General features: G+C 40.7%; 1 protein-coding gene across 9 annotated transcripts in view; it reads right to left on the bottom strand.

Annotated features, from left to right (window-relative positions):
- The window catches only part of dse (dermatan sulfate epimerase), a 62,069-nt gene that overhangs the window by 8,954 nt on the left and 41,955 nt on the right, over window positions 1-11,160 (bottom strand). Inside the window, exon 6 of one of the 9 annotated variants that reach the window (XM_061900379.1) lies at window positions 1,702-1,922. The exons of 7 other annotated variants lie outside the window; for them this stretch is intronic. In XM_061900379.1, the coding sequence (XP_061756363.1) occupies window positions 1,868-1,922 (55 nt within the window). In that variant the 3' untranslated portion in view covers window positions 1,702-1,867. Of the gene's footprint in view, window positions 1-1,701; window positions 1,923-8,738; window positions 9,134-11,160 lie in introns of those variants that run through there. One more of the 9 variants, XM_061900380.1, reaches the window with a different exon arrangement.

The raw sequence follows: 11,160 nt of genomic DNA, 5'->3' as shown, positions 1-11,160 counted from the left end.
AATTTTCTTGAAGAATTTTAAATTCAAACAGCTGACAGAGCTGGGTAATAAAATAATGTTTAGCGATAATGATTCACAAGGCGGGCAGCATGAGGGTTAGGGTACTCCGGCTTCCTCCCACCTCCAAAGACAATCACCTCATGATTTTATAAGATCCAAATACCACACGCTGGAGAGCGTGTGAAAAAAAAAAAAAGTGTACTATGAGTGGGTGTGTTGATCTCCTACCACTGCACGTGCAAATAAAAAGTAAAAAAAAATCGTATTTAAATGAGGATTTTGCGTGCATACGGGGCTTTTACCACGGAGACCATCATTTTATTAACATGCATGTTATCGGGCTATAATCACATCTAAAATCTGTAACACCTTTTTGATTTGCAATGTAGACAACATTAACTTTCTGTCACTTTTCTTTCACTTTCACAATTGACGCACAAGGCTGTGGATCGCATCACAAGCACATTGGTGCGTCTGGAATAACTCAAAGGCAAGAAAATGCATAATGAAAGACGTCTTTTTATGTAGGAGATATAGTATGGTAATATATTATTTCCTGAATCAAAAAAACAGCATCAATTGAATTCATTTTATTCAGCCCCATAAGTCATCCAGCAGCTATAAAATTATAAATAGCACTAATGATAATATTTTTATTTCTGACCGTCCACTAAGATGTTAATAAACACACACGGATGGATATTTCTTGTCTGTCCATCGTCTAGCACTGTGTGGAAGTGTTATTTTACACGGCATTCTGATAAATACCGTGGCAATATTGCACCGTGAGATTTTGATAATGTTACATCCCTACACTGCAAAAACTGAAATCTACGTAAGATTAAATATCTCAAATAAGGGTGATATTTGCTTATTTTCTGTCTGATAAGATTATTCTTCTCACAAAGCAGATTTGATGTTAGCGTGTTTTGCTTGTTTTAAGTGTGTTGGTCCTAAATTATCTCAGTAAGATATTACAGCTTGTGGCTGAGATTTTATGACCTATTTTGAGTAAAACATGCTTGAAACGAGATTATCAACTGATGCAAAGCTGTGTCATTGACAGTCACAAGTATAAAACTACTGTTTTAAAGTAATAATTTCTTATTTCTAGCATGAACAAAAAAATCATGACTTTGACACAAGTGTGTCTCATATTAAGACGGATGACAGTCAAATGGACTTTGCGGTTTTATTTTTATTGATTAGTGATTATTAGTGAGAATATACTTATTTTAAGGTATTTTTTGGGTTCATTGAGGTTAGCTAATTTTACTTGTTTTGGAAAGTCTTGACAAGCCACATTTTCTTGTTCCATTGGCAGATAATTTTGCTTAGTTCAAATAAAATACCCCTAATTTTTGTTTCATTTTTTTTTCTTGTTTTTGAACACTGACTTTTTGCAGTGTAGTAGGCACTCATCCAATTACAAGTAGTTTTTAGGAAAATCATTCTTCCTATAGTCTTGCTAAAGCTTAAGCCCAAGCTAAAGTTTGCTCAAGTTTGCGGACGACACTACCCTCCTCGCGCTCATCTCGGATGGCGACCAGTCCGCCAACAGGAGAGAGGTGGACCGGCTGGCGTCCTGGTGCAGCCTCAAAAACCTGGAGCTGAACGCCCAAAAAACAGTGGAGATGATCTTGGATTTTAGGAAAGTCAAAACCCCACCGCCCCCCTCACCCCGATTGACTCTCCCACCCCCGTCTCCATTGTGGACTCCATCCGTTTCTTGGGCACCACCATCACCCAGGACCTTAAGAGGGAGCCGCCAATCAGCTCCCTCATAAAGAAGGCCCAGCAGAGGATGTACTTCCTGCGGCAGCTGAGTAAACTTAAGGTGCCGACCGAGATGCTGGAGCAGTTCCACTCAGCCATCATCGAGTCCATCCTCACCTCCTCCATCACCGTGGAATCGTACGTGCCTACAGGACAAGGAGGCGTGTGGGTCAGATCACAGCTGACTCTTTTCACCCTGGACACAAAGTATTCTCCCCTCTCCACTCAGGCAGGAGACTACGGTCCATCCAGACCCACACCTCCCACAACCTGAACAGTTTTTTCCCCTGAACAATAACAAGATCTGATAGCTCAGTTACAGCTCATGTTATTCTATTCTGTGTTATGTGTTTTATGTTGCACGATTGCACCAAGTAAAATTCCTAGTTTGTGAACCCGTTCTCAAACAATGGCAATAAAAACTATTCTGATTCTAAGTACAAACCCCGTTTCCATATGAGTTGGGAAATTGTGTTAAATGTACATATAAACGGAATACAATGATTTGCAAAACCTTTTCAACCCATATTCAGTTGAATATGCTACAAAGACAACTTATTTGATGTTCAAACTGATAAACATTTTTTTTTTGCAAATAATCATTAACTTTAGAATTTGATGCCAGCAACATGTGACAAAAAAGTTGGAAAGGGTGGCAATAAACACTGATAAAGTTGAGGAATACTCATCAAACACTTATATGGAACATCCCACAGGTGTGCAGGTTAATTGGGAACAGTTGGGTGCCATGATTGGGTATAAAAGCAGCTTCCATGAAATGCTAAGTAATTCACAAACAAGGATGGGGTGAGGGTCACCAATTTGTAAGCAAATTGTCGAACAGTTTTAGAACAACATTTCTCAACGAGCTATTGCAAGGAATTTAGGGATTTTACCATCTACGGTCCGTGAAATCATTGAAAAGTTCAGAGAATCTGCAGAAATCACCGCAAGTAAGCGATGACATTACGGACTTTTGATTCCTCAGGCAGTACTGCACCAAAAACCGATGTCAGTGTGTAAAGGATATCACCACATGGGCTCAGGAACACTTCAGTAAACCACAGTCAGTAACTACAGTTTGTCACTACATCTGTAAGTCCAAGTTAAAACTCTACTATGCAAAGCAAAGCCCATTTATCAACAATATCCCGAAACGTCGCCGGCTTGGCTGGGCCTGAGCTCACCTAAGATGGACTGATGCAAAGTGGAAAGGTGTTCTGTGGTCTGACGAGTCCACATTTCAAATTATATTTGGAAACAGAGGACGTGGTGTCCTCCAGAACAAAGATGAAAATAACCATTCGGATGGTTATAGGCGCAAAGTTCAAAAGCCAGCATCTGTGATGGTATGGGGGTGTATTAGTGCCCAAGGCATGGGTAACTTACACATCTGTGAAGGCACCATTAATACTGAAAGGTCCATACAGGTTTTGGAGCAACATATGTTGTAATCCAAGCAACTTTATCATGGACGCCCCTGCTTATTTCAGCAAGACAAGTGTTACAACAGCGTGGCTACGTAAAAAAAGAGTGCGGGTACTTTCCTGGCCTGCCTGCAGTCCAGACCTGTCTCCCATCGAAAATGTGAGGCGCATTATTAAGCGCAAAATACGACAGCAGAGACCCCGGACTGTTGAACAACTGAAGCTCTATATAAAACAAGAATGGGAAAGAATTCAACTTTCAAAGCTTCAACAATTAGTTTCCTCAGTTCCAAAACGTTTATTGAGTGTTGTTAAAAGAAAAAGTGATGTAACACAGTGGTGAACATGTCCTTTCCCAACTACTTTGGCACGTGTTGCAGCCATGAAATTTTAAGTTGATTATTATTTGCAAAAAAAAAAAAGTTTCTGAGTTTGAACATCAAATATGTTGTCTTTGTAGTGCATTCAATTGAATATGAGTAGAAAAGGATTTGCAAATCATTGTATTCCATATATATTTACATCTAACACAATTTCCCAACTCATATGGAAACGGGGTTTGTATTTCTTGTAAAGTGTATAAAAATTTGTATGGAAGCTGGACAAATAAGATGCCAAAAAACAACCACTTTGTGGTATTGGACAGAAAGGAGTACTTTTTTTCTCCTCCATTAAAAAATGTGGACGTTATCAGCAGTGCTGTCTGATTCCAATCAATGCAAGTCATCAGAATGAGGTAATACAATCAATTTATATTCTTGTCTTCCTGGAAGAAAGGAATCTATATGTGTCAAACATGTTTGTATTATCATTAAACACCTTTAACTTGTTAAATTATATATATATGAAATATATGAATGAGTTAGCTCCCCTTGACTAGGTCAACTTTAAAAGTAGCTCGCCTGCAGAAAGTGTGGGCGACCCTGTGTTAAAACAACCAATAAAAGGGCATTTTCGGTCTTAGGGTTGTACCTTGGTCACTGTCTCCTGCTGCCGTTTCTTCTTTCCGCATTTTGATGCTGGTAGCAATCCACTAGTGAAAAATGCAATTACTTGTCATTTTACCCGGTCCCAAGATTTTTGTTCTGGAGTTTATTTCTCTCTTTACACTTTTCATTCCAAAAAAAAATAACTACAACACATTGGACTAGCTTAAGTAACCACTAATGGTTAAACAAAACATATGGTATATATTTTTTAATGTACAGTACAGGCCAAAAGTTTGGATACCTTCTCATTCAATGCATTTTCTTTATTTTCATGACTATTTACATTGTAGGTTGTCACTGAAGGCATCAAAACTATGAATGAACACGTGGGGTTATGTATTTAACAAAAAGAAAAGGTGAAATAACTGAAAACATGTTTTATATTCTAGTTTCTTCAAAATAGCCACAGCTCATTGAGAGAATGCCAAGAGTGTGCAACGCAGTAATGAGAGCAAAGGGTGGCTATTTTGAAGGAACTAGAATATAAAACATGTTTTCAGTTATCTCACCTTTTTTTGTTAAGTACATAACTCCACATGTTCATTCATAGTTGTGATGCCTTCAGTGACAATCTAAATAGTCATGAAAAAAAAAACAAAAAAAACATTGAATGAGAAAATGTCCAAACTTTTAGCCTGTACTGTATATATTTTTTACAATTATGAATTATATTGTGGGGAGCCTAGGACGCAGTTGGCTTTCTTGGTTGCTTTGTTGGGTCTGTTCCAAACACAATATGTATTATTTATTGTCAATTGTTTTGTTTTTCGTTGGCCCGAGGAAAAAGTCTAGCGTTCAGTCTTGCCCCTCACTGCTGTCTCATACAGGCAGGGCCCCGAGCACTTAACCTGAAAGCAGTGCCAGAGAAGGACTACATTTCCAGCAAATTATATTTACCTTTCGATTTATTCTCATTTACCAACCTCTTTTGGCTATTTTTTGACAAATGCATGTCCCAAGTAATTAACACAGAATTAATTTTAACATTGAAAATGTAATGTAAATTTCTATAACATGCAAGGAAAGAACTCAGGAAATGTTTCCCGCTTGGCAACTCTATCCTGTAGCCACGTCCTCTCAGGTAATAAACAAAACGCAAAACCAGTGAAGTTGGCACGTTGTGTTATTCGTAAATAAAAATACAATGCAAATCCTTTTTAACTCTTATTCAATTGAATAGGCTCCCAGTGTTGTAACCTCCATCAAAAATATACCTTCTCGCTGGCTATTAATAAATATTCAAGAACAAGGGCGTTAAACTCATTTTCATCCTGGGCCGAGGGGCGATTCATGATAGTAATTAGCTCCTCCTGGACTTTGTGATGTAGCGATCGTGTTAACGCAAAGTAAAGCAAACCCAGCGAATTATGCATGGCATGCATTTTTCCCCCACAGATTATGGCCAATCAGACATTTTTGCCAATGCTGCAGGAATATCAGGCTTTTTAAGCCATATCATTCTAAAAAAAATAAAAACGCAAAATCGTGGAAGGACTGATTACCACACAATTGCCCCTGTGTTTGATTATCATTGTTGTTGTTTACCAACAAACTGATGGAAAACTTGCTTTGAAATCAGAAGTCAAAATGATAACCAGATATTTTAGTTCTTCTTGTGTAGAATTTAATTTGAAAAGGGTTTCAATAACAAAAAAAAAGCTTGGACTAGCTCGCTGTGTCAAACAATATGGAGTTAAGAACTTACGTATAAAATACTTCACGGTCTAGCTCCATCCTATCTTGCCGATTGTATTGTACCATATGTCCCGGCAAGAAATCTGCGTTCAAAGGACTCCGGCTTATTAGTGATTCCCAAAGCCCAAAAAAAGTCTGCGGGCTATAGAGCTTTTTCATTTCGGGCTCCAGTACTCTGGAATGCCCTCCCGGTAACAGTTCGAGATGCCACCTCAGTAGAAGCATTTAAGTCTCACCTTAAAACTCATTTGTATACTCTAGCCTTTAAATAGACTCCCTTTTTAGACCAGTTGATCTGCCGTTTCTTTTCTTTTTCTTCTATGTCCCACTCTCCCTTGTGGAAGGGGTCCGGTCCGATCCGGTGGCCATGTACTGCTTGCCTGTGTATCGGCTGGGGACATCTCTGCGCTGCTGATCCGCCTCCGCTTGGGATGGTTTCCTGATGGCTCCGCTGTGAACGGGACTCTCGCTGCTGTGTTGGATCCGCTTTGGACTGGACTCTCGCGACTGTGTTGGATCCATTATAGATTGAACTTTCACAGTATCATGTTAGACCCGCTCGACATCCATTGCTTTCCTCCTCTCCAAGGTTCTCATAGTCATTATTGTCACCGATGCCCCACTGGGTGTGAGTTTTCCTTGCCCTTATGTGGGCCTACCGAGGATGTCGTAGTGGTTTGTGCAGCCCTTTGAGACACTAGTGATTTAGGGCTATATAAGTAAACAGTGATTGATTGATGAAGAACTGCATTTGCGTGTATAATTTTTTTTCCTTCATCCATCCATTTTCTACAGCTTGTCCTTCTCAGGGTTGAAAGGGTGACTGGAGTCTATCCCAGCTGCATCACAATTAAAATACATTAATCAAGAAAGATGAAATGCCTTATAGACATGACTATCGCCCAGTAGCACTCACACCTGTCATCATTGAGTGCTTCGAGAGGCTGGTCCTCCACCACATCCAAGCCTGCCTCCCCCCACCCTAGACCCACAGCAGTTTGCATACCGGGCAAACAGATCAACGGATGACGCCATATCGATGGTTCTCCACTCCACACTGAGCCACCTGGAACACCGGGGGAGCTATGTCAGGATGCTTTTCATTGACTATAGCTCCACCTTCAATACCATCATTACAGACATCCTGGTCACCAAACTGCTGGACTTAGGCCTCCCCTCACCCACCTGTCTTTGGATTAAGGACTTCCTGACCAACTGACCTCAGACAGTAAAACCTGGCCCCCATTTCGCCTCCCCCCGCACACTCAGCATTGGCTCACCGCAGGGCTGTGTGCTGAGCCCTTTGCTGTATTCCCTCTACACCCATGACTGTAGTCCAGCCCACTCGGAGAACACCATAATCAAGTTGGCTGATGACACACAATGGTGGGTCCCATTACAGAGGGGTGAGTCTGCATACAGAGATGAGGTCCTGAAACTATCAGCGTGGTGTTCAGTGAATAATCAGGCACTGAACACCACAAAAACCAAGGAACTCATCTTTGACTTCAGGAAAAACACTGCAGACCCTGCCCCCCTCTACATCAACAGCGAGGGGGTGGAGAGAGTCAGCTCCTTCAAGTTCCTCGGCACCCTCATATCTGCTGACCTGTCCTGGACCCAAAATACAACTGTGGTCATCCGGAAGGCCCAGCTGAGACTCCACTTCCTGAGGGTGCTGAGGAAGAACAGACTGGAGAGACAGCTGATGGTGACCTTCTATCGCTCGGCTGTCGAGAGCCTGCTGACGTACTGCAAAACAGTGTGGTACGCCAGCTGCACTGAAGCAGAAAAACAGGTGATTCAGAGGGTCATAAAGTCGGCACATAAAATCATCGGCTGCCCCCTGCCCTTCCTGAAGGATTTACATAACTCTCGTTGCCTCAAGAAAGCAAAAACCATTACCAAAGACAGCACACACCCTGGCTACTACCTGTTCCACCCTGCTACCATCGTGCAAGTGCTACAGGTGCATCAGAGCCAGAACAAACAGGCTTAGAGACAGCTTTTTTCCCAGTGTTGTCACCGAGTTGAACTCTAACTTATAATAATAATAATTCACCCCTGTACAATATCCTGCCTTAATACCATGGAGCGGCATAGCTCGGTCTGTAGAGCGGCCGTGCCAGCAACTTGAGGGTTGTAGGTTCGATTACCGCTTCCGCCATCCTAGTCACTGCCGTTGTGTCCTTGGGCAAGACACTTTACCCACCTGCTCCCAGTGCCATACACACTGGTTTAAATGTAACTTAGATATTGGGTTTCACTATGTAAAGCGCTTTGAGTCACTAGAGAAAAAGCGTTATATCAATTTAATTCACTTCACCCTACTGTGCAATACTACCCTTCTGGTGCAATACGTCCGACACTGATCGTTATTTATTACTTCGGTACTCTTGTCTTGTTCTGTATATTGTACAGTATTTTGTATTTCTACGGTGTTTTGTATATTGTACAGGATTGCTTGCTATTTTTATTGGATAGTAGTCTGTTTATTTCAATTGTTAGTTTTTCCTTTATTACCTCTTGTGTTATTTATTTTACCCCATATTTGTTCCCACAACCGCACCTTAAGTTGGAGTCTTTAATCTCGTTATATGCAACTATAATGACAATAAAGTCTATTCTATTCTATTATTTCGAGACTTTTGCGACCACAAGAAAAAAGGAGTTTGATACCTGTGCCCTAGAACCACAAATGGTTTGGAACTAACAGTGTTCAGATTGTAATCATCCAAATAAAATTAGCGTTATAGGTCAGGGAGTGAACAAAGATGACAACAAGTTCAGTAAGCTAGCTACGTGATTAGCTAACTAGCAAGCTTGTTCCGGTGCTCCTGATCGGTCCATGTACCTTCCTTTAATTTTATTTCCAATTTTTAAATGTAAATCAAAAAACACATTTCGGGCCATTTTTTCCATTTTCATATCTGAAACAAAAGTTGGACAACTATTTAATGAGACTTTTTTAAAAACGACAATAGGACTCCTGCTGAACAAACATGTTACCAATATGCAAAAAACATGCTAAATGCAAAGGAACAGCTAAAGTTCAAGTCTATTTCCAATTCTGATGTCAGGAGGGGTTGGTGACGAACCCCAAGATGCAGAGACGGCATGCTTGATACAGGAAAATATGGTTTTGATGTCCAAAAATGCAGGTAAAACACGAACCAGGAGACAGGAAACAGGAACAGGAATCAGGAACCAGGGAACAGCTCACAGCATACATGAAACAGCAAACAGCTATCAGCATAAAGGACACAGCAAACAGTCCACAGAATACAGTTTACAATACTGCAGCACTGACTGGAGGGCAAGGCAGGTCTAAATAGCAACTGGCTGATTGACACCAGGTGTGGCTATGTGCCAATCAGCCGCAGCTGACGGAAAACAGCGCTCAGGTAGACGAGCAGGAAACTGAACAAAAATAAGAGCGCTGACAGGAAATAAAACAATCACAGTGGAAAAACTGAAACATAATGAAACTGTCAGTGACAAGCCTGACATCTGAAACGCAAATCAAAAAATACAATGAGGGCCGTTTTTCGATTTGTGTTATTTATGGCATTTCAAAACAAACAAAAAGGGGTTGATTTTCATTAAAATTATGCCGTACAATTGGATTTTGAGCTGTTTTCATTTTATGGATTTAAATGTTTCCAGATAAACACAAAAATCTAAAAAAAATGTTCATCCAAAATGCAAGAATGTGAACTGGAAGCCGTATTTCAGCTTTTTCTTTGCGTTTAGCATGTTTTTAGCATTACGGTAACTTCTTTGTTCAGCAGGAGTCCTAAAGTCGTTTGAAAAAGTGTCATTAAATAGGTGTCCAACTTTCATCTATCCACGTTCTACCGCTTGTCCCTATCAGGGTCGCTGGGGGTGCTGAAGCCTATCCCAGCTGCATTCGGGCGGACGGCGGTGTACACCCTGGACAAGTCGCCACCTTATCACAGGGCCAACACAGAAAGATAGACAACATTCACACTCACATTCACACACTAGGGCCAATTTAGTATTGCCAATCAACCTATCCCCAGGTGCATGTTTTTGGAGGTGGGAGGAAGCCTGAGTATCCGGAGGGAACCCACGCAGTCAAAGGGAGAACTTGCAAACTCCCCGTTGTCCAACTTTTCTTTCAGAAATGAAAATAGGAAAAAATGGCCGGAAATTAGTTTTTTGATTTGCATTTAAGAATTGGAAATAGAATAAACATTGTCTCCCACGTGCTGCAACTCAGTGTGGCATTTAGGCAAAAGGAACAGCCAATACCTGCGGCTGAGACGAGTGTTCAACAAATATCGTTTGGATTGTATTTTTCTTGATATTTAAAAAAAACAAAAAAAACACACGGTGTTATTTTGACGCAAACATTAAAAATTTAAAAACTAGGATTTGCTGTTTGGTAAAAACTGTTTGCAAATACAAACAAATCGGAAGTCTACCAGCATCCCAATTATGATTTGGATTAATGTTGGAGGTAGGGCTGGTCGAAATATCGATATACTCGCGGGTTTGTCTCAGTGCGATATAGAAAATGACTACATCGTGATATTCGAGTAAATGTTCTCACACAGTTGCTTTTAACTGCTGGCATTACACTACAGGCTCTTCCCACTCTTTCTTGTCTCTCCTTCTCACAGACAGCAAGCGCACCTTCTTACATACTTCACATACGTATACGCCCTCGCGGAGCAGAGAGGTAGCAGCATGGTTAACATTAGCTGTGGTGCGAGCGGTAATACGAGAGAAAGAAGGTGCAAATCTGGTAACAAATGAAGGAAGAATTAATTCCCAAGAAAAACAGCAGGGGGTCCATCCTCTGGCGGTGGTTTGGCTTCAAGTGGGAATATGTCAAACAGACAACCGTAATATGTCAAGTGTGGAGCAAAAGCGTTGCTACAAAAAGTAGCATTACTGCTAATATGTAGCATTATTTGGAATGTCACTTGCTAGAGAATGAAGAGTGTTTACTCCACATGTCAACTTTTTTTTTTCGGTGCAACACGCCCACACCATCAAAATGCCGAGGCAAACATTTCCACATCAACACCGTATGAAAAAAATAGTCAACAACAAAATGAGATAATGTCCGCGGTAACCTACCACATAGCGAAGGACGAACACTATTTGATTTCCTATCACGCAGCTCATTTTTATTTGACACTTAGTGAAACATCTTGTGTGACATCATGCACAAGAGTGCACTTTATTTGTTTTAAACTATTGTAGTGGGGTTCTGTACAAAAAGTGCCCTTTAATTTAGTGTT

The sequence above is a fragment of the Nerophis ophidion genome, linkage group LG05, assembly GCF_033978795.1.
Source record: "Nerophis ophidion isolate RoL-2023_Sa linkage group LG05, RoL_Noph_v1.0, whole genome shotgun sequence".
Lineage (NCBI taxonomy): Eukaryota > Metazoa > Chordata > Actinopteri > Syngnathiformes > Syngnathidae > Nerophis > Nerophis ophidion.
This window is presented reverse-complemented; position numbering and strand designations above follow the sequence as displayed.